Source organism: Portunus trituberculatus, chromosome 31 (assembly GCF_017591435.1).
Source record: "Portunus trituberculatus isolate SZX2019 chromosome 31, ASM1759143v1, whole genome shotgun sequence".
Lineage (NCBI taxonomy): Eukaryota > Metazoa > Arthropoda > Malacostraca > Decapoda > Portunidae > Portunus > Portunus trituberculatus.
Window position 1 is genome coordinate 13,288,778 of NC_059285.1, and position 27,561 is coordinate 13,316,338.

The window sequence follows — 27,561 nt, forward strand, 5'->3', positions numbered from 1 at the left end:
TCTCCTTAACCTCTTCTTTCTTCCCTTCATCTCTCCTCTTCATTTGTTCTTTCCTCTCCTTTTAATTTTCCTTTTCTTCGGTTTTCATTCATTGTCCTCTTTCCCTTCTCTATTTCTTGTCCTTGTCCTCCTTGCGCTTCTTCCTTCATTTCTATCCTTCCTTCCTTCCTTCCTTCGAATCACTCCCGCTTCTTTACTTTCACATCCTTTCCTTCTTCTGGTTTCCTCTTTCCTTCTCCTTCACATCTCCTTTTCCATTTGTTTCCTCTCCTTCCTCTCTGTTTTCCTCTCCCTCCCTTTCTTACATTCTTATTTTCCCCCGCCATTCCTTTCCATTTATTCCTCTCCACTCTTCCATTCTTCCTCTCTAAAGCACCATCATTTATCTCTCTCTCTCTCTCTCTCTCTCTCTCTCTCTCTCTCTCTCTCTCTCTCGCATACTGAAAGAGAACGAGAGAAAAATAGCAAAGTTACCGCTCGAGACTTGAACTCCAGGCCATCAATGCAAGAGTCACGCCCCTCCTCACGTTGCCTCCACCACACCACGCCCCCACTCCAATAGCTGCGCCAAGGCTAGCCAGGGCGCGGCGGTGACCTGAGTGGAGGGCGTGCCGGGCCAAGGTCATGTCAAAACGCCTCCGTCTCTCTCTCTCTCTCTCTCTCTCTCTCTCTCTCGTTTTCGTGTTCCTGTCTGTTTTTTTCTTGTGATTTGATTCGTGTTGATGTTTTTTGTTTGGTTTTTGGATGGACTGAAGGGGAAAGATGAACGTAAGAAGGGGAAGAATGGATGGATGGAAGGGTGAGGTTAGACTACGTGTGTGTGTGTGTGTGTGTGTGTGTGTGTGTGTGTGTGTGTGTGTGTGTGTGTGTGTGTGTGTTTGAGCTGCCAGTCATGAACCGTCTTTAATGACACGCTATCTTTCTTTTGTCCTCTCTCTCTCTCTCTCTCTCTCTCTCTCTCTCTCTCTCTCTCTCTCTTCCTCCTCCTTCCTTCTTTTCTTCTTCTGCTTCCTTCTCCTCTTTTCTTTTTTTCTCTCCCTCATTCTTTCTTTCGCCTTCCGTTATCTTTCCCTTCTCCTCGTCTTCATTTTCTTTCATTCTTCCTTCCTTTCTTCTTCTTCATTCTCCTCTTTTGTGTGTTTTTTTTTCTCTCTCTCCTTCTTCCTTCATCTTATCCTTTTCGTCCTTTCTCCTCCTCCTCTTCCTTCAGTTCTCCTCCTCCTCCTAGCCCCCACACCGCCTCAGGAGCTGCATCTGGTCATCCGAAAGAGAAAAAAAAAGGGTAAATCTTGGAAAATTCTCTTCAACTTTTACGTCGGCGGTGTCAGACAGAAGCGTTTTGTCTCTTATGTATTTACTCTTTTCCTTCCTCTCGTCTCCTCGCCGCTTTACTCTGCTTGCTTTCTCCTTTTATTTACTCCCCGGTGGACTGGCTGGTGGTGTTTGCTTATTGTTGAGCTTGCCATGGGTTACGTTGGCTTTGGGTTGGGTTGAGTTCATTGGGTTGGGTTGGGTAGAGGTTAGATTGTTAAGTTAGGTTTGGTTAGGTTAAGTTTAGGATAGCTTAGTATGATTTAGGGCAGGTTAAGGCAAGGCAGGGTAGACTAAGTTACGTTATCTCTAAGTTCCTTTCTCCTGCCCCCCTCGTCTGAAAGAGTGCCACCGCCTTCCTCCCGCTACCATAACGCAAGTGTGTCCAGCACCGCACCATTCCTAACCTACCTTTCCTTCACAGATGTGGCGGTGGTGAACACAACACAGCGCAGCGCAGCACAGCACAGTGGCCATGACAACCTGCACCTTTACTTGCCAGCGCCCAGCCCCTGCCGGCGGCGGGACGGCGTGCTAGAGGCGCGGCGTCCCCCAGCCTGCCCCGCGCGGAGGCTCAGGCGGAGGTGGGTGTGGTGATGGTGTTGTGGAAGCGGCGGGCGACGGCGTGGGCGGCTGGCGGCGGGTCTGCGTTGTGGAGGTGGTGGTAGGGGCAGCGCGCAATGGCCTCTCCCCGCCCCGCGGGACCCCCTCCCCCGACATCCGCCCTCTAGAGCAGTGCCGCGTCCCAGGGGAAGCACGCCCCCCTCACGCCCACGTTCGAGGGTCACTCACGCCCCAGACATGCTCCCACCCACACCGGGGGCCCCCACGCTAAGACTAAGCTCCCCTACCACCCCACCCCTCACTCTCGCCCCCCCCGACGCCCCACACCACCCCAGATAACCCCAGTGGCTCATGTGCCGGCGAGTCCCCGCCAGGTAGGCGCCATGTGATAGCCCCTCCACCCTTCCTCTCTCTCTTTCTCTCTCTTCTCTTTCTTCCTTTCCTTCCCCTTTCCCTCCCCTCTTCCTTCTCTCTCTCTCACCCCCTGTCTGTCCCCTCCCCGGATCGCCCGCGCCCCCGCGAGTCATGGTGGGCGGCGCCGTGATCGGTGATGATGTCCCCGGGGATGAAGTGCAACTGGGCTCCATCCCGCTGCTGGAGACGCCCCCCGGGGAGCAGTCGGCCCCGTCCCCGCGCCTGCTTGGCTATGGGGCGGGCGGGGCGGGATACGGCACGGGCTACCCGCCCCACTACAGTGGGAGTGAGATGGTGATGATGGCGGGCGGTGCTCACGTGGGCATCGAAAACCTGTCCCAGGCGGCGGTGATCCTGGTGATCGGCGTGGCCATCATCATCTCCAACATCATCATCCTGGCCACCTTCATCACCATGCCAGGTAAGCATGCAATCACCACCATGTGTCTACACCTTCCCTACACCATCACCATGCCACCACCAAGCACCAGCCTCGTCCTAAGCCTCATATTATCCACTCATACATCACCGCTAGCTGCTGCACTTCCTCCTACAAGCCCACCAGTCACCAAGCACGTCCTGAACCTTACATTAGTCACACGTACATCATCACCAGCACCTACACCTCGCGCTACACTCACCAAACCTCTCCCCCGCCCCCCATACACACACAAGAACACTTTTCCTTCCCATTCCTCTCCCAGGTAACAAAATGAAAACCCTCCGATTTGTACCCAACAACGCTACACTTCTACACTAAGGACACACTTTACCTACACTGAAACCAAACTGAAATGCACACAAAAAAAACACTGCTACAGACTCTTTCCTTTCCTCAACCCTCACCTTCGCACGCCACTCCTCGTATGCTACCAACACTCTTCCTGCACTGACCACAAAACTAGACACACACACACACACACACACACACACACACACACACACACACACGCACACGCACTAGCACTCACACTCACTCACTCGCACTCAGAATGTGGGTGTGATGATTATTTTCTTCTCTTCTCAGTTAAATACCTCTGATTATTTTCTCATTTTCTTCTCTCTCTCTCTCTCTCTCTCTCTCTCTCTCTCTCTCTCTCTCTCTCTCTCTCTCTCCACACTCCGTTACACAAGCGAGGGATTCTAACCAGTTTTCCGGAAGAGAATTCGCCGGATTACAGCGGATCGATACGGTTGGTGTTCGCGAGTAATCCGCCAAACACTGCACGCCAAGGAAAGGGTTCGGGAAAAGAGACGATGGTTCTTTTTTTTTTTTTTTTTCTTTTGTCGTTTTCTTTTTTTACTGTTGGGATTTCTTTCTTTTTCTTTTCTTGAGTGTTTGCTTGTGTGTCTGTGTGTGTGTGTGTGTGTGTGTGTGTGTGTGTGTGTGTGTGTGTGTGTGTGTGTGTGTGTGTGTGTGTGTGTGTGTGTGTGTGTGTGTCTCTCTGTGTTCTTGTGTTCTCTTCTTTCTCTTTCTCTTTCTCTTTCTCTTTCTCTCTCTCTCTCTCTCTCTCTCTCTACCTTCGTGTACTTGTTCTTGACTCAATTACAGAGAGAGAGAGAGAGAGAGAGAGAGAGAGAGAGAGAGAGAGAGAGAGAGAGAGAGAGAGAGAGAGAGAGAGAGAGAGAGAGAGAGAGAGAGAGTACACATTTTCTCTCATACTTAACTCAAACATCAATTTTCTTTCTTCCTTTTTTCCTTTCATTTATTTGTTTCTTCTCTATTCAAAGCGATTGATAGTGAAGAGAGGAACAAATAATGGCAATAATAAAAGCGAGGCAGAAGAAAATAGATAAATAAATAAATAATGGAACAGAGAGAGAGAGAGAGAGAGAGAGAGAGAGAGAGAGAGAGAGAGAGAGAGAGAGAGAGAGAGAGAAAGAAAAAGAAAAAGAATCATGGCGCACACACACACACACACACACACACACACACACACACACACACACACACACACACACCATGACCTTATGTTGCAGTGCTGGTGACGTCATGGTGATCAATTGCCTGGTGATCATTCTTTTTGCCGCACCGCACACACACACACACACACACACACACACACACACACACACACACACACACACACACACACACACACACACACACTACATAAACAGTAACAAATAACTTCTTTTTTTAACACACTTCAAAGCAATATTACACTTTCTCTCTTCCATTTTTTGTCTAGTTGTAACAGACGGGGGGGAAATGTTACGTAGCGAGGCACATCAAAGGAGTCAACACAACGCATTAAAGTTATTACCATTGTTGAGTTAATTAGAAAGAGTATGGTGGAGCTTGTGTGTGTGTGTGTGTGTGTGTGTGTGTGTGTGTGTGTGTGTGTGTGTGTGTGTGTGTGTGTTGGTTGGTTAGCTGGTGTTTGAGTTCTGACTTTGCTATATTTAGAAGTGTGGTGATTTATCTATTTATTTTTTTTCCTACATATCTTTTCGTATTGTTGTTTATATTCATTCGTTCGTGTTTTTTTCTTCTTGTTTCCTTTCTTTTTTATCGTCTTCCTTATTTATCCTCAACTTTTTTTTTCTCTTGTAGTGGAGTGAGTAGTTAGTGGGTTTGACTTTTTATTAGTATTATTCATTTGAGCGCTTCAGGTCAGTTTAGTAGTGCAGTGAGTCAAAATTGGCCTCAGTGATATTAAGTTGCTACTTCGCCATAACTGTATTTCTGGTTTGGGAAGTGATGCGCGCACGTTTACACACACACACACACACACACACACACACACACACACACACACACACACACACACACACACACACACACACACACACACACACAGCCCGGTAGCTCAGAGGTTAGAGCGCTGGCTTCACAAGCCAGAGGACCGGGGTTCGATTCCCAGGCCTGGAGATATTTGGGTGTGTCTCCTTTCACGTGTAGTGCTGTTCCGGTGGAGATATTTAGGTGTGTCTCCTTTCACGTGAAGCCCCTGTTCACCTATACCCTTCCTAACACATCTACCATCCCTTCCCCTTCCCTCAATGACCCTTCCCCATAAACCCAAACACCTCCCTCCTCTTCCTCTCACCCCTTCTTCCCCACCACTAGCCCAGCAATCCACACCCTTCCCTCTCTCTCTCCGCCCCTATAGCCAACCAGGTCCCGCCAGCTAGAGTAATTAAGCTTCGGTAATGCGAGTAATAATTGTAATGCCTGGATGGGGTTCACGCTGCTGGTAATCTCTTCCGTCTGATCAATGCATTCACTCTCCGGTTATCACAGTCGAGTTGTAGTAATGGGCTGATTGTATTTTTTTTGCTGTTTGGTGTCTATATCGTGGTTTGCTTTGTGTGTGTTGGAAAAGGTACGGTTTTGAGAGGAGGGTGAGTGGGAGATGGGGAGGAGAGAGGGAGGGAGGGAGAGAGGGAGGGAGGGAGAGAGAGAGAGAGAGAGAGAGAGAGAGAGAGAGAGAGAGAGAGAGAGAGAGAGAGAGAGAGAGAGAGAGAGAGAGAGAGAGAGAGAGAGAGAGAGAGAGAGAGAGAGAGAGAGAGAGAGAGAGAGAGAGAGACAGACAGACAGACAGACAGACAGACAGACAGACAGACAGACAGACAGACAGAGAGAGAGAGAGAGAGAGAGAGAGAGAGAGAGAGAGAGAGAGAGAGAGACAGACAGACAGACAGACAGACACACACACACACACACACACACACACACACGAGAGAGAGAGAGAGAGAGAGAGAGAGAGAGAGAGAGAGAGAGAGAGAGAGAGAGAGAGGAGAGCCTGAGTTTGGGAGGAGGTGAGAGTAAATGAGGGTTTTACAAAAAGAACCTAAGAATTGAAAGTGCTATGAAGCAAAAAAAAAAAAAATAAAATAAAAAGTTTTCCTATCTTCGTTTAGCTGTCATAATGTTTGGTGTTCGTGTGTGATGGTGTTGTGTGTGTGTGTGTGTGTGTGTGTGTGTGTGTGTGTGTGTGTGTGTGTGTGTGTGTGTGTGTGTGTGTGTGTGTGTGTGTGTGTGTGTGTGTGTGTGTGTGTGTGAGGGATGCTGGGCGAGGAGGAAGCAAGTTTTACATATTATCCTTTTATCCTAATTTTGTTTATCCATCTATTCCACACACACACACACACACACACACACACACACACACACACACACACACACACACACACACACCAATACCCTCTCCACCACACACATCACAATCAATACCAACTCATCCCCAACCAAACCAGACCTTGCCAAAACCTCCCTTTCTAACCCCTCCTAATACATTCCAGGCCCGAAGGACGTCATAATGTACTACCTAATGTCGCTGGGAGTGTCTGACCTGGTGGCGGGCGTGGTGGTGGTGCCGCTAAGCGTGTATCCGGCCCTGGTGCAGCGCTGGGTCTACGGGGACATGGTCTGCGGTCTGGCTGGCTACCTCGAAACCACCCTTTGGTTCGCGCAACTTTACACCTTCATGTGGATTAGCGTGGACCGATACCTGGCCATCCGCAAACCGCTCAGGTGAGTCATAAAGAGCAGGAACAGGTGCGCGGAGACAGGTGTGGCGAGGAGTGGAGAGGTGGAAGCCCCGGTGGGAAGGAAGAAAAGTGAGGGTGGTTTGGAAAGGGCAGCAATATGAGAGAGAGAGAGAGAGAGAGAGAGAGAGAGAGAGAGAGAGAGAGAGAGAGAGAGAGAGAGAGAGAAACAGAGATAGAGAGAGACAGAGACGAGATAGAGAGGAGGAGAATAAGGAGAAGGAAAGAGAGAGAGAGAAAAAGAGTAAACTTGAACGAGAGAGAGAGAGAGAGAGAGACAGAAACAGAGATAGACAGAGAGAGAGAGAGAGAGAGAGAGAGAGAGAGAGAGAGAGAGAGAGAGAGAGAGAGAGAGAGAGAGAGAGAGAGAGAGAGAGAGAGAGAGAGGAAGAGAATAAGAAGGAGAGAGAGAGAAAAAAAAAGGAAACTTGAACGAGGAAGAACAGAGAGAGAAAGGACAAAAGGAGGAACGAAAAGCTACAAGAGGACACGGAAAAAAAGATAAAGATAGGAAAAGAAAGAAGAGGGGAAAATGTGAAAGAGGAAAAAAACTAACGATAACATCTGTGAAAGGAATTAGGAAAGTGAAAGGAAAGTAAATATCAAAGGGAATTTTTCTTGAGAGAGAGAGAGAGAGAGAGAGAGAGAGAGAGAGAGAGAGAGAGAGAGAGAGAGAGAGAGAGAGAGAGAGAGAGAGAGAGAGAGAGAGAGCAATAGAAGGAGAGGTGAGGGAAATATGAGAAGGAAAAGATATATGGGACAGACACGAGGAGAAGGAGGAGGAGGAGGAGGAGGAAGAGGAGGAGAGGAGGGAAGAGAGAATGAGAGGCAAGAGAGATAGAAAGAAAGAAAGAAAGAAAAGAAAGAAAAGAGATAGTGATAAAACAACAAATATAATAGAGAATTCAAGACAGAATAGAATAGAATGAAGAAATTATGCCAGTAAAAGCGAGGCATCTCCTGTTAAATGGCGCCAGGAGGAGGAGGAGGAGGAGGAGGAGGAGGAGGAGGAGGAGGAGGAGACGAGAAGAAGAAGAAAAGAAGAAGAAAAAAAGAAAGAAGAAGGAAAAAAAGAAAATAACAGCAGTAAAAACAAGAGAAGGAGGAGGAGGAGGAGGAGGAGGAAGAGGAGGAGGAGAAAAAGAAAAACAACAACAACAAAACAACAGTAACAACAACAAGAGAAGGTGGAGGAGGAGGAGGAGGAGGAGGAGGAGGAGGAAGAGGAGGAGGAGGAGGAGGAAAAAGTGAAGGAAAGAGGAGGAGGAAACTACAATGAGGAAAACTCCAGCATATGCATGAGGACGAGGAGGAGGAGATGGAAGAAGAGGAGGAGGAGGAGGAGGAGGAGGAGGAGGAGGAGGGGCCAGGGAAGGCAGACAGCGTTCAATAAACACTAAGAAAGGGTTGCCAACACTCCTGCCTTCATAGAAAACGCGGCATTATCCTTTCCTTCTTTTCCTCCATTTTCTTTCACCTTTCCATCATTCCTTTCTTGCTTTTCCTTTATTTTCCCATTTTCTTCTTTTCATGATTTTCTCCATTTTCTATTTCCTTTTTCTTTTTAACCTTTTCATTTTTTTCTTTTATTTTGCTTTTTTTCATTTCATTATTTTCTTGTTCTTGTTTTTTTTTCTAACTTCTATTTCCTCTTTTCCTTGTTTCCTCTTTTTTTTCCTTTTTTCCTTTTCATTCACGTTTTCTTTCCTTTCCTCTGCTCTTTTTTTCTCTCTTTCTCTTATCTCTTATCTTCTTTTTCCTCCTTATTTTTCTCCTTTTCATCTGTATTTTTCATTTCTCATCTTCTTTTCCATTTTCTCTTGTTTCTCCTTTTCATCTTTCTTTCTCATCTTCTTTTCCATTTTTCCTTTCTCTTTCTTTTCTCTTTCCCATTTTTCTTTTTCTCTTATTTTTTTCTGTCATTCTTTTTCCTTCAGCTTTTTTTCCCCCTTTCTTTTTCTTCCCTCCCTTCCCTTTCTTCCTCTTTCCTCCCTGTCACTCTTACTATCCCCATAACTCTCTCTCTCTCTCTCTCTCTCTCTCTCTCTCTCTCTCTCTCTCTCTCTCTCTCTCTCTCTCCCTTCTCTCTCCCTTCAACTCTCTCTCTCTCTCTCTCTCTCTCTCTCTCTCTCTCTCTCTCTCTCTCTCTCTCTCTCTCTCTCTCTCTCTCTCTCTCTCTCTCTCTCACCTCCCTTCTCTTCCCCCTTCCCTTCATTTTTCTATCCCTTCCCTCCTTCCCTTCCTCTCTTCCTCTTTAAACCATTATCCCCTCACTTCCCCTCACCTCCTATCCTCCTTATCTACTCTTCCCCTCACCTTCCCCTTCCTCTCATCTCCATATACCCTCACTCCCTTCCTATCATCTTCTCTTCATCCCCTTATCGTCTCTGTTTCTTCACTTTCGACCCCTCACTTTTTCTTTCTCCCTCCCTTTCCCCTTCTTCTTCTTCTTCTTCTTCCAGTTCCTTCATCTCTATTCTCGCTTCTTCCTCCGTCCTCATCTTCCTCTTCCTCACAACTTCATACATTTAACTTACGGAAAATGAGTTAGAGAGAGAGAGAGAGAGAGAGAGAGAGAGAGAGAGAGAGAGGAGAGAGAGAGAGAGGAGGAGAAGAATTTGTGTGGTGAGTTTTAAGTAAGAAGTTTTTTTTTTTTTTTGTAAGGATGAAAAGAAAAAAAAAAGAAAATGACCCCACATGCTAGAGAGAGAGAGAGAGAGAGAGAGAGAGAGAGAGAGAGAGAGAGAGAGAGAGAGAGAGAGAGAGAGAGAGAGAACAAGATTGATATATACGAGCTGCGTGCGGAGGGAAGAAAAAAAAAAGATAAAAGAAGAACAAAAGAAGAAGGTGCAATAACTATTTGTGAAATATTACGATGGAAATGCAGATGAGGAGAGAGAGAGAGAGAGAGAGAGAGAGAGAGAGAGAGAGAGAGAGAGAGAGAGAGAGAGAGAGAGAGAGAGAGAGAATGTTCACCTGCGCAGACTCATCACAGGTAAAACTCCCCCTACACACACACACACACACACACACACACACACACACACACACACACACACACACACACACACACACACACATTATTAAGTCTGGCGGTGGTATCTCGAGGTTGCCCTTTTGAAAGTCTTCTTAGACCACAAGAGAGAGAGAGAGAGAGAGAGAGAGAGAGAGAGAGAGAGAGAGAGAGAGAGAGAGAGAGAGAGAGAGAGAGAGAGAGAATAAAGGTTGCGTGTACGTGAAAGTGTACGTGTGTGTGTGCGTGTGTGCGGGTCGTGACGTGTTTCATCTAAAGGTTAAGAATAAGAAATCAGATTGTTGGTGAAATATGAATGAAAGAAATGGAGCTGAGAGTTTAATTTGAACTTATCGAAGCTTAAATGAATGAGTGAGGTAATGAATAGTAGATATAGGGGAATAGATAGATAGATAGATAGATAGATAAACAGATGGATAGAAGAATGAATGCACGGATGAGTCGAGGGATGAATAAATAAATAGATAGAAAGGTAGATGGACAGATGGATGGATAGATAGACAAATAGATAGATATAGATAGATAGATAGATAGATAGATAGAAGAAATACGTGGATGAGTGGATGGGTGAATATATAAGTAGATAAAGAGGTAGATGAACAAATAGATCGATGAGTAAATATGCAGACTTATATATAGGCAGGCAGACAGACAGACAGACAGATAGATAGATTGATTGATAGATAGATAGATAGAAAGATAGATTAATAAGCGAACAGATGGACCTAAAACTCAAGAAAGAAATGGACAAAAAAAAAAATCAATACTTTCTCTACAGTCTAATCAAAACAAAACCTTAAATCTTAAAACACTTTTCTCCACATCTCGAAAAAAAAATAAAGAAAAGCACCAAAGAGAAAAGAGAAAGAAAAAAAATTGAAAAAAGAAAAGAAAACAGAATAACTACAACACACGGTACACAACAACACACCTTCCACACAGAACCACACATGTACCAAACACTGCATTAAAAAAAAAAAGAAGAAAGAAAAACTGGGGAAGAAGGGAAGAGGTAGAAAGAAGAGAAGGAATATGAAAATAGTAGTAGCAGAAGAAGGAGGAGAAGAAGGGAAGAGAAGGCGAGAAAAGGAGAGGGAAGAAACTAAAGAGAAATGAGAAGAATGTACTGAAGGAAGAAGGAATGGAGAAGGGAAGGAATGGAGAGAGAAAAAGGGAAGAATGAGAAGGTGTAATGGAATAAAAAAAAAAAAAAAAAACAGGAGAATCAACTGCATGAAGGAGAAAGAAAGAAAGAAAAGACAGAAAAAAAAAGAAAAAGAAAACAAGAATTACAAAAACACCTCAAAATGACCACCAGAATATCGTACACCTAAACGATAATCCCCCTTAGAGTTAACACACCGCCGTGACTCATGTTCCACGTACGTCAATAGTGCAGAAGGTACGATGGATGACCACACACTCCTCTCCTTACCACACTCTCGTACATCCACAGTATACAAAAAAAACCGTACTCTATTAGCCTTAAAGGAGGATATAAAATCACTGCATTAAAAGGACGTACTAAAATAAACTAAAATAATGTGTGTGTGATGCAGACCTCAAATAAATAGAAAGGCTAACGAAGACAGGAGAGATATTAAGGCGATACATAGGACTTAGGAAGAAAGGAAGGAAGAAAACACTAGGACTCGTTAAATAAATAAGGAGGAGGAGAAAGAAAACGTAGTAAAACTAAGAATTAGATATAGAAATGAGTAAGACTGGGTAAGGAAGGAAGAGAGAAAGTAGGACGCAATAAAGAAGGAAAAAATAAAGCAGAGTGAGAAAAGAAAGAAGAAAATCCAAGCGGGGTGTGGAAATGGAAGGGAAGAGGAAGGATAAAAATAAGTGAGTAAAATTAGGAAAGAGAAAGACAAGGAAAATGAAAAAGAAGAAGAAGAAGAAGAAGAAGAAGAAGAAGAAGAAAAGAAAAGAAGGTGACTAAACAAAGAAGAAGAAGAAGAAGAAGAAGAAAAAAAAAGAAAAAGAAGGTGACTAAACAGAAGAAGAAGAAGAAGAAGAAGAAGAAAAGTGACTAAACAAAAGGAAAAAAAAAAAAAAGAAAGAAAATGTGTGCAGTGTTATGTGGACAGCAGCAGTAGTGGTGGTGGTGGTAGTGGTGGTGATGGTAGCGATGGTGGTAGTGGTAGTGGTGGTGGTGGTGGAGGTTGAGGAAGCAAGGGAAGGCCACACAGTCATCGGCCTCATTCAGAATTAACCAAAAGGTCAAGAGTTAAGCGTTTGAATGTTTCTGGTAGAGGGTTACAGGTCTGTTAATGCCTGCCTTGTGTGTGTGTGTGTGTGTGTGTGTGTGTGTGTGTGTGTGTGTGTGTGTGTGTGTGTGTGTGTGTGTGTGTGTGTGTGACCCTATTCTGAAACACATCACTTCCGCACCTCTTCTTCTTTCAAAAGGCTCTAGTTGAAGTCACATGAACATTAATCCCTTCAGTAATGGAACGCATTTTTACCATGAGTTTTGTGTACGATTCGACTATTCTATTTACATTAAGAAGGATCTATAGAGGTCAGAAGATTGATGGCCAGAGTCTTTACTATTTTGAGCCCCCACATAAGTCTATGAAGCTGTGTAAAATCATCAAACAGTCACCAGAATGAATATGAAAAACACGTCATGGTACTCAAGGCGTCAAATAACACCCTTACTGTTCTACTGACAGACAAACGCCATTTTTATATTATCAACCGGAAAAACTACTTAAAAACGCGGTTAATCATCTCCGTGGCCTTTGAAAATAGCTGTTGTGAGGAGTGAGGTGTTTGAGACTATACCAGCACGAGGGAGGAGGAGGATGGTGGGCGAGGGTGGGAGAAGCGAGCAAGCCACAGCCCCGGAGGTCAAGACACAGGCCATGAGAAACCCCGCAGCTTTATGGTATTGGGGGAAATGGAAGGAAAAGCCACGGAGAGAGTGAAGGCTTCCCGAGAAACTGCTGTGTGTGTGTGTGTGTGTGTGTGTGTGTGTGTGTGTGTGTGTGTGTGTGTGTGTGTGTGTGTGTGTGTGTGTGTAGGCCATGCAGAGACGTCATTCTTTTGTGTAAGAGTGACGTAAAGAAAGGCTAAACGAGACCCTTATGTACCAGTGTCCCTCTGTCCCTCAGTCCACACACATGTTCCAGCCACACACCTGCCACCTGCCGCTTGCCATCTGCCACCACGCCTCACCATCACCTGAAACTTCCCAGGTCGCGCATAACATTCAATAACATGCCAGGTGTTCACGGGGCTTGAAGTACGTTAAATGATTCACAGAAAAAGAAAAATACGTAACAAAACCCAGAAACTATAAGATATATGCACGTATAGAGTTCACACACACACACACACACACACACACACACACACACACACACACACACACACACACACACACAAAGCTCAAGTACCAACAATATGGAATGAGAAGAGAACGTATGAGTAGCGAGTTGTTGGCGAGTCGTTTTCTGTTGAGGGTCAGTTTAAGGAGTGACTGTGATAAGTGACCCGAATATTTGCCCACCTCATGTCCCTGTCCTCCTTGCCCTCTCTCCGCCCTCTTCCCTTGCCATACGAATACGATTAACAGCTGGAAGAAGAAGAAGAAAAATTTTAAGAACGAGAAGGAGGAGAGGAGGAGGAGGAGGAGGAGGAGGAGGAGGAGGAGGAGGAGGAGGAGGAGGAGGAGGAGGAGGAGGAGGAGGAGGACTGCCACAAGTAGGCCTAACCGATTCTAGCAGCTTCCCTTATTTTCATATACCCTTTAAAAAGAAGACAAGGAGGAGGAGGAGGAGGAGGAGGAGGAGGAGACCGACACTGATTGAAATTCGTGGAGCCAAACATCTCTCTCTCTCTCTCTCTCTCTCTCTCTCTCTCTTAGTTATCTTGGGCTGACATTCTTCCTTCATCGATATCTTTTCCTGCTATTTCTGGAAGACAACACGTCGAGGTACAAACTTCACTCAGGCTCAGAGAAATAGAGGCCTAAGTGGTGGTGATGTGAGGCTTCGGGCTGAAAGAGGAAGGATGGAAGGGAAAGGTAGGAGGGAGTTAGAGAGGGAGAGAGGGTGAGGGAGAGGGAGGGAGATGAAGCCAAGAGGGAGCTAGAGAAGGCGGGATAAATGGGAAAGGAGAGAGAGGGATAGAAAGGTAGAAGGGTACTAGAGAAGGAGAGATGAGGAGGAAGGAAGGGAGAGAGGGAAGGAAAGACAGGAGGCTGCTAGAGAAGGAGGGATGACGAGGAGGGGAGGAGGAGGAGGAGGAGGAGGAGGAGGAGGAGGAGAATAAAAACTAGAACAAGAAAAGAACAAAAACAAAAAAAGAAAAAAACAAGAAAATAAGAAAAACAACAGGGAGAGGAAGAAGAACAAGGAATACAAGAAGAAAAGGAAAAACAAAAGAAAACAAAACAAAAACAACAAAAAGAACAAACACAACAACAACAAAAACAACAACAAAGAAAAAAAAAGACAACTTATACTGGTGCTCAATTATTTTTCTCTTTTCTTTCATTTTGTTGAAGTGAGCGCGGGAGTGACACATGATAAGCGGCCAAGGCAACGCTGGCCTCTGTGTCTGACTGCTGCTAAAACTTCCCCCTCCTGCTGATCACTGCGCAAATACCACCACCACCACCACCACCACCTCGCACCCTCATTCACACACACACACACACACACACGACGGAGTTTCTCATGACATTTTATACTCATTTTTGTTTAATACATTACATTACGTCATGTTCTCTTCTCCCCCTTAAGAAAAAATGTTACATGCAAACTACGTCACATTCCCAACACGTCACATACTTTCTTCCCTCTCTCTTCCTTCCCGTCACACGTCACCCGCTGTCTTCCCTCTCTCTTCCTCCCCGTCACACGGTACCCGCTGTCTTCCCCCGTCTTCCTCCCCGTCACATGTCACTCGTTGTCTTCCCCTATCTTCCTCCCCCGTCACTCGTCACATGCTGTCTTCCCTCTCTCTTCCTCCCCGTCACACGTCACCCGCTGTCTTTCCCGTCTTCCTCCCCCGTCACACGTCAGCCACTATCTTCCCCGTCTTTCTCCCGTCACACGTCACCCACAATATCTCCTCTTTCCTTCCTGAAAGAGTGATGGAAAAAAAGTGTCAAAGTTTCGTCCTGAACTACTAACACTGTATACTTTGATTTCAGGAGCAGAACGTGACATACAGCGACTGACTGTATTATTTATTTACTGCAAAGTAGAAATAAGCATGTCATTTCCACCATTATTCCATCAGTGTGTGTGTGTGTGTGTGTGTGTGTGTGTGTGTGTGTGTGTGTGTGTGTGTGTGTGTGTTGCGAGGAATGTGTTGTAAAAGCGAACACAGGCGGTTGATAAGAGAGAGAGAGAGAGAGAGAGAGAGAGAGAGAGAGAGAGAGAGAGAGAGAGAGAGAGAGAGAGAGAGAGAGAGAGAGAGAGAGAGAGATAATGATGCAGGAGTATGAAAAATTGATACGGGATGTAAAAATAGACTGAACGAGTGACTGATTTAGCCACAAGGAGGTCATGGCTACCATCTGTATCAGAGAGAGAGAGAGAGAGAGAGAGAGAGAGAGAGTGTGTGTGTGTGTGTGTGTGTGTGTGTGTGTGTGTGTGTGTGTGTGTGTGTGTGTGTGTGTGTGTGTCATTCAGTAAGAGGCAATCCTGACACGCGTCCTCCTCACTGCAGGTACGAGACAGTGCAGACGAAGACGCGGTGCCAGTGCTGGGTGGTGTTCACGTGGGTCACCTCCATGATGCTGTGCTGCCCGCCGCTGCTCGGTTTCAACAACTCCTCTCACTGGGACGGCGAGGCGTACGTTTGCTGGCTGGACTGGGGCAGCATGATCGCCTACGCCATCACGCTGGTGCCCATGGTGCTGGGGCCCACGCTCATCACGCTCTTCTACACCTACGGCTACATCTTCAACACCATGCGGCGCCTCAAGACCTGCGTGGTGGGGCAGGACAAGGAGTTTGTGACGGCGCTCACCTCCAACCTGGCCAATCCAGACCACGCCATGTCCTTCGTGCTGGTGGTGGCCTTTTGGTTGTCCTGGGGCCCCTGCGTCGGCGTGCGCACTTACGAGTACCTTTCTGGCACCCACATCGAAGTGCGGTTCCTCCACTTCGCCGTGTTCTGGCTGGGCGCCATGAACTCCTGCTGGAAGTCAGTGATCTATGTGGCCATGAGCCCAAAGTTCCGGCGTGGCCTCAAGCTGTTCTGTCTCTCGCTGTGCTGCCAGAGAAAGGCGCGCAATGCCGAGCTCATCCTAGACTACTGATCCTTTTTGTGCCGGCGCGTTCCCGTAACTTCTTCCATGTATAGTGCATAGTGAAGGTGCAGCCAGTGTGTGTGCTGAACGATATAAAGTGCTTAATGCTCAATGCTCTCACACTCCCTCCCCCCGCCCCGCCCTATGCAGCAGCACCAACAGCAGGAGGAGCAGCAGGAGGAGGAGGAGGAGGTGGAGGACGCAGGGTGTGGAGGGAGGACGTCATCAAAATGCTAAGACAGGGACTCCTTTTTTGTACCACCACCATGTGACAATCGTGAGGTGTTTGTGCGTGTGTGTGTGTGTCTCTCCGTGTAGCAGGGAGCCCAGGCCGCCCGTGGTGCGTGGGCGAACCCCACCCACCGCGGCGCCGGACATCATCCTAGCCGTGTCGTCTAATCATTGTTCGTCTTCATGGAATGTTATATTGTGATAGGACTCAACCATATCAATGTTTACACATTACAGAAATAATAATAATAATAATAATAATAATAATAATAATAATAATAATAATAATAATACTACCTAGCGAACTTTGGCATGAAGATCAAGTACTAAGTCTGTCTTTTTTAGAGATGTTGTTGAACGAGTTCATTTTATTTTGTGACACTGATCCTCTCCTCTAACGCTAATAACTCTACGTGTGTAATGAAGTAGTGTTTCAACGTGTGCTAGACGTGTCCCGAGAAGTAGATTACAGGAGTTGCTGGCTTCAAGTACAATTTGTTACAGTGGAGTGTACTAAAGGTTGTTGTTGACTCATACGTCTTACAAATAGTGGAGTGGGTGAGCGCAGGCGCGGCACTGTCAGGGAGGTGGCGAGCCTGTGGGAGTCTGACGCGACGGGCGGGGCTGACCTCACGCGGGAAGGCGAGAGAAAGAAAAGGGAACGTGTCGAGGCGAACAAAATAGTACTTCCGCTACCTAACGCGTCATTAGTTGGCTTCTCATGACAGACTAAAAAAATATATATATATACATACTAAAAAAAAAAAGTACATATACGTATATACTGTATAACAACCTATTTCACTAAACGTAACACGCTGGCTTGCCACGATTTCTGTTCTACGCTAGACTTGTACAAAAAATAACAACAAATTTTAGCCACGTTCACTTTCTCCCAAATTCCTGACAGCTTACGGTTCAGTCTTGCTCGCAACACACTCAGCCCGCACCGGGGACACGGAGAAACAGGTGCGTGCGTGTGTGCGTGAGTGCGTGCGTGGATGAGTGCGAATACAGGTGCAAAAGGACTAATAACCTTAAAAACACCTGCACCACTACCACCACCACCACCACCACTTGCTCCTGCAGCTGGCCTCGTCTCAGTGCTGCTTCGAGACTGACGATTCGAAGCAGCGAGACGGAAAGACGAAACGAATCGAGGCAACTACAAAAAACGAGCGAGTGAGAGGATTTGCCGGGCTGAGTGGAGCCCTTAGGAAGAATTGGAGTAGACTGGATGCTTTTAGTGGACTTTTTGGAGTGATGGGAACTTTTTTTCAGCGTAGTGGGCGTGATGAGGTACCGTGAAAGGGACAGTTGTGGGCGGTATAGCGAGGAAGGGACCTTATAAAGCGTTATCAAGATTTATAGCGTGATGGTCTAGGAAAGGACTGGACGAGAGGGAGACAGAGGGTAGGATGAAAGGGAGAGGGAAAGGGATGAGAGGAAAACATGCACTATAGCTCGAGTAGAAGGAAGAAGAAGAGGGAGAATAGGAGTTAAATATCCTAGTAAGTGTAAGAAAGAAACAGCGAAAGCGATGAAGGGAGACTGTTGAAGAACTGAACATTTTAGTGCATAAATGAGGAGTCTTAAAGAGAGGGAATTAGAAAGGGGAGAAGGAGAAGAGGTACTTTACTGTAGATGTGAAGCGACAAGAGCTAAACGAGCGGTAGCAGATGTAGAGAAAGCCTGGTGGTGGATAGAAGAGAGAGAACGTCAAGTTAGGATTCATTGATGTATGTGAAGGATGTGGGAGAGAGAGAGAGAATGAGGAGGAAAGGGCAGGAGTTACAGATAAGGAAAGGTGAAGGATGAAAACCAAGTAGATTATGTAGTTTTTGTTCTTTTAAGGAAAGCGAAGAAAGAAAATATGAAATAACGGAAGAGGCTAAAAACGATATGAGTTAAAAGGTGGAGAAACTAAGAGAAAGGGAGGATAATTAAAGATAATAAGATGTTACTGTTGTTGTCTGTCAATCTGTTTGTCCGTGTTATCGGTGGTGATGCGTGAGCACTATGGACAAAAGGAGGGCTGTAATAACCTGATGCTAATAATGATTCACACCAGTCGCCTCCACCACCACCATCACCACCACCAATCTCTAGGCAGCTAAAGCTTGAAGCGAGAAAACAACACCATTAATAATAATAATAATAATAATAATAATAATAATAATAATAATAATAATAATAATAATAATCGTAATTGTAACAACCAAGGGTTTGTTTTACATCGAGTGACTTTGTGTCCGTCATTTTCCCGTTTTCCTTTCTCGCTCGTTTTTCTTTCCACCGTCTCCGCTTCGTGAGTACATTTTCTTTTCCTTTCCCGCGGTTCATTTCCCTTCGATACGTTTTCTCCGTTATTATTACTACGTGTGCGTTTTTGTAGAGTACATCTGCAGCTAGGTTAAGTAAGGGACCCTCTCCTCCCCACGGCGTCACAGCGGGGGAGGGAGAGATGTTTGTTCGTTACGAATGTGTTACGGATGATTGTTACCATGCTCCCGTGTTCCTTGTGGCAGCCCGCGGGATGTTATGTGGATCTGTGTGACGCCACACGCGCGTGTGGGAAGGAACGGGGACAAATTCTCCCTCTCATTCTCCCCTCAAATAGAGATATAAAGAAAAAATGTAATAATTGTTTTCTGGAGGGAGAAGAATATAGGAGGGAGAGGAGGAGGAGGAGGAAGAGGAAGGTATAAAGAGGCAAAAACATGACAACACTGCAGCGATGGAAAGAATGAATGGCAGAGTTGATATATTTTCTTAATTTTCCTGAGAATCAAAGCATTTCATTAGTCGGCGGTTGTGTGAGGGAGGAGGAGGAGAAGCAGGACTCGAGGTTGGCAGCGGCCCCTCGACGGCGACTGCTTCTTGTCACTAAGGCAGTTCAGGGTTTTAGTTGTAAGTGTTTCCTTCCTCGTCTTTTAGAAGAAGCTCAGGTGCGACGGTCAGACTCTAGTACTAATTAAAGACAGGTGAAGGAAAGTAATTTTTTATTATGAAGGAAATGAAGCACTGAATGAAGCACTAGGTTGGCCGGCGTCCCGTTCCAAGGAAATAATGATAAACAAAATTATGCAATGCTTCGAGTCGCCACATTGAGATGAAAAAGAGTAATTTGAACTCTCAATGGGAACATGATTCATAAATGAGTCTAACTTCACAGTCGTTCATCCTTTTCATGGCCAAGCCAAACGAAAACAGAAAGTGTGAAGGTAAAAAAAGATATCGCTCTGACTGCTCTGATAAGACACAATTTTATCTTCACGAGTTTTGTCCGAAGATCAAGATTCTAAACCCGGCGAAGTATAACGAAATGGCTCTTGATCTTTAACTTTCGGAGCGTGGCGCCTGGCGGTGCTGCGCGGCGACCCGTGAGTGTGAAGCGGCCTGCTGGTGCCTACAGCGTTTCAAGTTATTTGGAGACTCGTAAAGTGTAGCCCGTGGGATCACCTAACTTTCCAAGCCGTGAAATAATTTCTATGCACTTCTGGAATCAGCGCGTCCACTCACATCAAGAGTTAAGCTTTGTGTGAGCGGCACCTCGTTAGCGCCGCCCAGCCGTCACCGGAGCTCGTGAAGATGTTTGTGTCTGACGAGCAGGTGCACATGTGTCACAGCCGAATAATCTAGGTATGGGAAGAAAAGCTTAGTTGTTCACAATACTATATCGAAGAAATTATACTTAAAAAAAACGCAACTTTTTGTGAACGTTATTTTGGAATACCTTGATAAATCAAATATACAAAAGTAGAAATAAGATGAGTAACGACGCACCATAACATATGAACAAATCGAAATCAGAAAAAGTACTTTGTAATAATCTGAAATAGAAAACTGAACTCACGAGATATAGGGAAATTTTCAACCAGTATTCACCCTAGGAGAGAAGGCGAGGCGAGAAGCAAGCGTTTCATAGGCAGAGACGCCGCCTAGCCATCCATGCTGTCTCTCTCCATCGCGGGAACACTCGCAGCTGAGGAGAGAAGGAAGCAAGGATGATGACCGTAATAACACGGAGAAGGTGCGTCACGGCTTAACTTAATATTCAGTGTGGGACGGGACAGGGCAGGGCGAGGTGAGGCGAGGCTACAACGCAATTTGAAAAGAAAAAATAAGAGTGATCGCCATTCTTGTTCTTAATTATTATCATTCACCGATACTTCTCCGATCAATTGTCATAGTGAACTCAGAAAAAAACAGCATTCAAGTTAATACGAAGTGATGCATATCGTATTTACGAAAAGAATTATATTTATACAAAAACGAAAGGAAATCACATAAGTATACATACATCTATTTTGATAAAGGAGAGTGATTAATAAGGGAAAAATTATTATAATGCTTGGAAATTGTTATGAAGGTGACAGACGTGCGGAAGGTGAACGGTTCAATCACGGAACTTAAGATTGAGAAAAGGCAATCTTCAATCTTGACTTGTGCTGGCGCGGAAGAAGCCACAGCAAGCAAAGACCGCTGCTTATTGTATATTTCACACCATAACGCTTCTCTCACACTCGAAAATATCCATACATCTCTATTTTTTTACACTGCCTCCTATCTCAATTGAGGCCTGTACCGAATTAATATTTCCTTTCAAAGCGGGGCGGGACGGGGAAGGCGGAGTGGGTTAGTGAGGGGCAGACGCCGTGTTAGTGTTTTCCATCGCTTTATGTCAGTCAGTCAGCCTCGGCGCCGCTTCAGCTCAGTCAGGAGGGACGTGGACGCCGCCGCCGCTGAGATAACAGAATGCACTAGATGTAGGCTTTGGTAGGGCGGTCGGTCGCGTGTCGCCGGCGAGTCTGCGTCGGCTGCACCTACTCTTGCTTCGAGCCGCTGCTGTGTTGTAGCATAGCATAGCCACGCCACTCGGACAGGCCTCGCGCACCCGCCGATGCTTCCACTGTTCCTCTGCGGCTTCATGCGTGTGAAAATGGACTCACTTCTCTTGTAAGATCATTATGGCACCGACTAGGGATACGAAGAGAATACTCATTGCACCTCACCTGGCGCCATTATGACTTCGTGGTTTTGGCGCCGTCATTCAATCACGCACGCTTTGACAACAGACGGCGGGTCCGCAACGTGTAAGATCACTGCGAACGCTCCTAGTCATCAGCTCACCAGCCATGCTTGTGTCCTAGGTTGTCATTCCCTTTTGCCTAACTACCTACGGCTACTTCCTGAACAACCAGACTCACTGATACTCATTTAAGAACACGAATATCAGCTATTACGGGACTTTCGGGAGAGAATAGCTTAGCAAAGCCTCACTCTTCCTCCTGAACTTTGTCTCATTAAAAGTTCACTTAAAAGCATAGGAATTAACTTACGAGAGACTTTCAGGAGAGACATAGACCTAGAAAAGTCTGATTCTTACTCCTGAACTTTGTCTCACGCAATACTTATACTTCAAAACACGGAAAGTAACTTTAGAGGGACTTTCAGGAGATAGAAGCCTAGGAGATCCTTCCTCTCTTATCCATGTCACCGCTACACACCAAACACGCATGAAGACTGCAGGGGAGGGCGCCGTGGTAGGGTGAGGGCGGGTGGTCGGGGCTCCAGCATGAGGCGCCACACGTACAGCGAGGCAAGACAGGGGTCCACAGGCCACTCCCGCGTACAGCTGCTGCTTATCAGACGCTTCCTCCAAATTCCAATGATAAAAAAAAATAATGCTTAGGTCTCGTATGCTAACAGGTCAATCTCTCTCTCTCTCTCTCTCTCTCTCTCTCTCTCTCTCTCTCTCTCTCTCTCTCTCTCTCAGCGAATCGCAAGGAAAGGGTGATCCTACACTAGAAGATGCGAATTTAAGTAGAAGAGACAACTTCACAATGATGATGATGCATAATGATGATAATGATGATAATGATAATAACTATAATGTAACAATAATAATAATAATAATAATAATAATAATAATAATAATAATAATAATGCTCAGTGTCTGCAGTCTGGTGCTGTCACAATATATAATCTTAGTCTCTCTCTCTCTCTCTCTCTCTCTCATAGCTACCTAGAAAACCAACAAATAACTCGGTAACAGTGTCATCTAGAGGCGTAGAACAAACAATACAATACAGTAAACATGTTCAATAAACAAAGGACGTCAGGAGGAGGCAGTGTTCGTACGTACGTACGTGTGTGTGTGTGTGTGTGTGTGTGTGTGTGTGTGTGTGTGTGCGCGCGCGCGCGAGCGTGTGTGTGTGTGTGTGTGTGTGTGTGTGTGTGTGTGTTACGCGCGTTCACTGTTCCGGTTTAGCGTCGTGGGTTCGGCTTGGCTTTGTCCCCGAGCGTTGTGGCGGCGCGGGCAAGTAGGTTGGCACTAACGCCACCACAGACGGTAGAAAATACATGAGTCTTGGTGATGCGATGCTAATAATGGTCACCTAGCTACTCATACTAGCGCTACTTATAAACACAATTTAAATATTCATAGATTTCCGTCATTACCATTCGCGGAAACCATCCATGTCATTATTCTTTTTTTTTTTTCTGAATCGAGGATGCTTTGTTTCTCTCTCTCAGAATCCGTAAAGCTTAACTGGAGCAAATCGTAAGTATACATTTTTCCTTTCTTCATGATTCATTAAACTTACCAGAAGGCAGTTGGTCCCTCTTGTTTAAATTCGAGTTCACCTTTTCCTTCACTGTTTGATGACACAGCAGCGTTCACTGGACATATGGAAGCGAGCAAGTTGAGATCAAAATCTGCCATGACTGACAGCGGGAACAAGTTTGCCTGCAGCCAGTCATGTCTGACGACCTTGCCTCCTTACTCAGCTCGTGTGCAGGCAAAGCTCTTCACGGCGATCAATAGTACTTCCGTATTTACAGGGTTTCTATTTTGTGATACACCTCCAATCTCTCGTTCAAGCCCCACCGGGACGCGGCTGCTGGGCGATGAACAGCCTTGGCGAGCACCCCTGATGTCAGCACGGCTGCTGCTGCTGCTCCTCCCTTGGCGGGGACCAGCAGCGGGCGGTCGTGCGGCGAACAGTTGGCAGGAAAGTCGCACGCATTACCTCAGCCATGCAGGACACACTCTGATACGCAATATAACGTATAATGGAATTATCTGCGACGCACCAAGTGTTAAAAATCACATCAAATAAATGCTGGGAGAGAGAGAAAACAAGGCAACAGACAAAAAGGTTCACCTTGGCCAAAACATTTCAAGTCTGCTGCAATGTGCAGTACTTCCTTAGAGCAGCAGGACGCCCTCCCCACACCGGGAAGTGATGGTCCGAGCTGTCTGGCTCACACCCCGGGATCGAGGGGCGCAGCGCAGCGGTGACTGTTGGAAAGAGTCTGGAGAAGAGGAACAAAAGAGGAAGGGAGGAGGGAGGAAGTCTGTAGTCTGTACCCTAAAAGTTAACACTACCACTTTCGGGTTCCTCTTTACTGGGCGCCCCAACTCCCCGTAAAAGCTGTGGTGCAACCAGCACTCTTCTCCTTCGTAGACTTGCAAATCTACAAACATTACAGTGTCACCGAGACCGTGGCAGTGAAATCTAATAACTTTCTCAAATCTTCCTTTTCTCTGGGTTTCCTCCTTATTTCCTCCTGCTCCCCTGTCCATCCTCCACCTCCTTGACGCTGAGAATAACTTAATTGAATAAGTTCTTCTTTATCTTTTTCTTTCAGTTCTTCATTACACCTTCCGCCTCTCTCTCTATCTCTAACCTGAAGATCACTCTCTGACGCTGGTGAGCCAAATAGCTCCTCGGCGCGCACACATACGTGCCCTGACGCCGTGTAAACCAATCAATCAAAGTAAAGAAATCTCCATACGCTTGTTTTATCAGGGTTGGCGGGCGGCGGGAGGCAGGCAGCGGGAGGGAGGGGGAGCTGCCGTGCCCTGTGTTACCGCGGTCCATTTTTTGTGTTTTCGTGACGCAAATCTTAGTAGACAAGAATGTGTTGTGTAAATATTTCATCATTTTGACGATAGGATTATTATCATCTTGTTTGTGTGTGTGTGTGTGTGTGTGTGTGTGTGTGTGTGTGTGTGTGTGTGTGTACGGAAGGAGAGGCAGTTCGAGCCAGTGTGCGAGTCAGTGAGTTAGTCCCCGTGGCGGTGCGGGGTCAATAAATTTATTTCCTTATCTTTATTTCCCCTTGAGCTCCTTCCTTGCCCTGATCTGCACAATGCCAGTTTCCTCCCCGTCCAAACGCACGCAGGACAAACAGATCTACCAATAAACTACAAACACAGAATTGATTATTTTTTGTTCTTGGCGCCATCGGTATGTCATGACTATTCTTAGCGTCATCTGCGTGCAAGAATCCAAAAGAATATTATTAAAAAAGCAATCCTCTCAAAGTTTAGAATATAGTACTTGGTGTCTTGGCATCTGAATCAATTATGGAAGCTCTACCTCGTCAATTGATCGCTACTTCACGTGCAGTCAGCATTACGTGGAATGAACGCGTGGGATGGGAAGGCGTTATACGTAACCAGTCTTTTCTCCCAGTGACTCCTGATCTTGGGTTGAGATACAAGACTAGGATGGGAATCATTTAAGCCAAGGGATGCAGTTAGTGGTGTAGGAAGGCGTAGAATGAAGCTGCCGTGTGACTGTTGTTCTCTCTATTCAGTACAGAGAAATGAAAAACCACGAATTCATCCTACGTTTTCCTACACCACTAACTCCACCCCGTCTGCTCCTTCCCGCCGCTCATTGCCTCGTATTCGCTGCCTGTTCGAACCATACATCTTTCCTCTATCTCAGAATGAACTGAATTAAGTGAAGGAGCAAGGAGGATGAATCTTAAACTCTCCTGTCTGACCATGCTATGGGAGGAAGCTGACTGCCCTTGCACTGTATGGAGAGACGGAAATTTAAGGTCAAGTTCCGAAGCATCACTTAGTTGTTCATTCTCACTCATAGCTTGGTTCGAAATCCCTGAACTTTGAATTATTCATATTGTGTCCATTTGTTTGCCAGAATGGTGAATGATGCAACAAAAACTTGTGTATACTACTTAAGAAAAAATACCGGAATATGAGAAGGTTTTACGTACTGCTCAAAAGTTACCGTTAGTGATAATGCGACACTTGTATAACTACTTACATCGTTCGTGTTTTTGTGTTTTGGTCGCAGAGTGTGTGTGTGTGTGTGTGTGTGTGTGTGTGTTGACGCACGCGCACGCTTCCTATGCTCCAAAGAAAAATATGATAATAATGGGAGGGAGGGAACCGGCATCGTGCAAATCCATCGATGTGTTCAAACGAGTCCCTAAATCAATTCAACCTTTGTAACATTAAGTGCATACGTGGTGTAAAATAACAAACATTTTGTTTTTCGTTGTAATGCGAATTTCTCTCAAAATAAAAACCCAGTAAGCTAATAAGGGCGTCAACATAATGCAATAAGGAGAAATCAGGAAATAAAAAAAAAATAACAAAAAAATATATATACTGGTAGGTGTAGCCTAAGTCAGTGCCGGGGACGAGTGTTGGGACATCCCGGGTTCTCAGAGGGCGAGCAGATCCAGCCCAATCACAGCACGGCATTCACTCACAACGACCAATAGAAATCAAGCTTTTTTCTCTTTTCTCTAACTACTTTATTGTGGCTTTCTGCGTCGCCCTCTGAAAATGGCGGGGAAGAGAATCCTTTCTTTATTTTACTTGATTACCTGTACTTCCTTAGATTCGCTGGCAACTTTGTAATATGGAAGAGATTTAAATAAAGTCAAGCAGCAATGGTGGCAGTTTTACTGTGTATGTGTGTGTGAGAGAGAGAGAGAGAGAGAGAGCAACTTTTTTTTTTTTTTTATGTAAGAGAGGAAAACGGCTTCTGTTTCTACTTCTTCTGCTTCTGCTATTATGTTTGCCGAGGACAAGTCACGCCGTTTCATCACACCTTTCAATTTACACAGGTCGCCTTCCACCAATCCTTCCGTCGTCTTAGTCTTATCACATCCCCCGGAGCCGTTATACCCAGGGCTAGCAAATGTCATCTTAGTACAGCGAAATAGCAAAGGTTCCACTACACTCACGTCACTGCCTCTCCACTCTTCAGCCGCTTTTATCCTTTGATCTCCCAAATGTAAACCAAGGAAGCTTAACCCTTCAATGCTATGACGCGTTTTCATATTCATTCTGTTTGGTGATTTTATACATTCAGAAACTTACGTGGGGGATTAAAATAGTGAAGATTTTTGCCATAAATCTTTTGACCTCCATAGACCCTTCCTAATGTCAATAAAATCGTCTTATCATACCACAACTCATGGTAAAAATGCATGCCAGTACTGAATGGGTTAAAAAATAGCTTCTTCGTCTTAAATCTTAAACTTACACAGCTGTCCTCGCTGACCTCACTAGTACAGTTAAGTCTGATTCAATTATCTTAATAGGCATGGAACACTAACCTGCAGCTTCTCCAGTTCCTCAGCGGCGCCTATCACCACCACAACCGCCGCCAGCAAAGGTAAAGACGCGACGAGTGACTGCCAGATTCGACCCATGAGTTCGAATGGCTCCAATGTTTCGAAGCTCTGGATTTCCTAAGAATATATTGTATGGCCTTATGATTCCTTCTTTTGTCCAGCCATGTCGAATATCTTCTTATTGGTTGTGTGAGTATTTCAAGACTGTAGGTAACACACGACACGAGTTCTGCTGATGAGGAACCTTCAGTGCTGCGCGGGATGAAACAATGAGTTCAAGACGGTGACATTACAGAAGACCTGCGCTGCTGCCATGAACCTGTAGCAAAAATGACGAATCATCACTGCTCTATTATTTATGACATATTGGTGCACTTGGAATCGTCACCACTCATATCCCAACTGCAACACATTAACACACATCACCACATGCAGGAAAGCGATGCTACCTACTACGCATTTCACGGAGAGTGAGTCATTGTTTTTCGCGAATATCTTTCACAAACTAATGAATTGATCGGAATGGTACTTTGACACTGTGTACAAGACACCATCCGCTAATTTTTGGTCATACTAAGCATTGCCAAATGGTGTTAGTAAAAGCGTTTACTCCTGATGTTTAAAGCCGAAGTCACATGAGTCGCCAGAACTAACGCAGACAATCGAACGTGGAGGGGAGAAGATAGCAGAAGAGAGGGGGGAAGCGAGCGGGAGAGAGGAACGTAAGGAGGAATGGGATGGAGGATTGTAGACGTTCGTATGGATAGGTTGGCTAGGCTCGGCAACACCGTATATCTCAAGAGTAAACGCTTTTACTAACATC

At 45.6% G+C, this 27,561-nt stretch overlaps 1 protein-coding gene and 2 long non-coding RNA genes across 4 annotated transcripts in view; 2 read left to right on the plus strand and 1 right to left on the minus strand.

The window, feature by feature from the left end:
• The window catches only part of LOC123511160 (probable G-protein coupled receptor 21), a 66,897-nt gene extending 40,847 nt beyond the window's left edge, over nucleotides 1-26,050 (plus strand). For both annotated transcript variants that reach the window (XM_045266805.1, XM_045266806.1), the window contains exons 2-4: nucleotides 1,736-2,710; nucleotides 6,538-6,769; nucleotides 15,509-26,050. In XM_045266805.1, coding sequence (XP_045122740.1) covers nucleotides 2,401-2,710; nucleotides 6,538-6,769; nucleotides 15,509-16,103 — 1,137 coding nt within the window. In that variant the 5' untranslated portion in view covers nucleotides 1,736-2,400 and the 3' untranslated portion in view covers nucleotides 16,104-26,050. The remainder of the gene's footprint in view (nucleotides 1-1,735; nucleotides 2,711-6,537; nucleotides 6,770-15,508) is intronic.
• Nucleotides 639-26,050, plus strand: LOC123511162. The gene is made up of 2 exons (XR_006676693.1): nucleotides 639-675; nucleotides 22,320-26,050. It is a non-coding gene; the product is annotated as an uncharacterized LOC123511162 (long non-coding RNA).
• Nucleotides 19,839-27,155, minus strand: LOC123511161. Its single transcript, XR_006676692.1, has 3 exons — nucleotides 26,721-27,155; nucleotides 20,182-20,310; nucleotides 19,839-19,963 (listed from the first exon to the last, which is right to left on the minus strand). It is a non-coding gene; the product is annotated as an uncharacterized LOC123511161 (long non-coding RNA).
• Nucleotides 27,156-27,561: the final 406 nt, after the last annotated feature.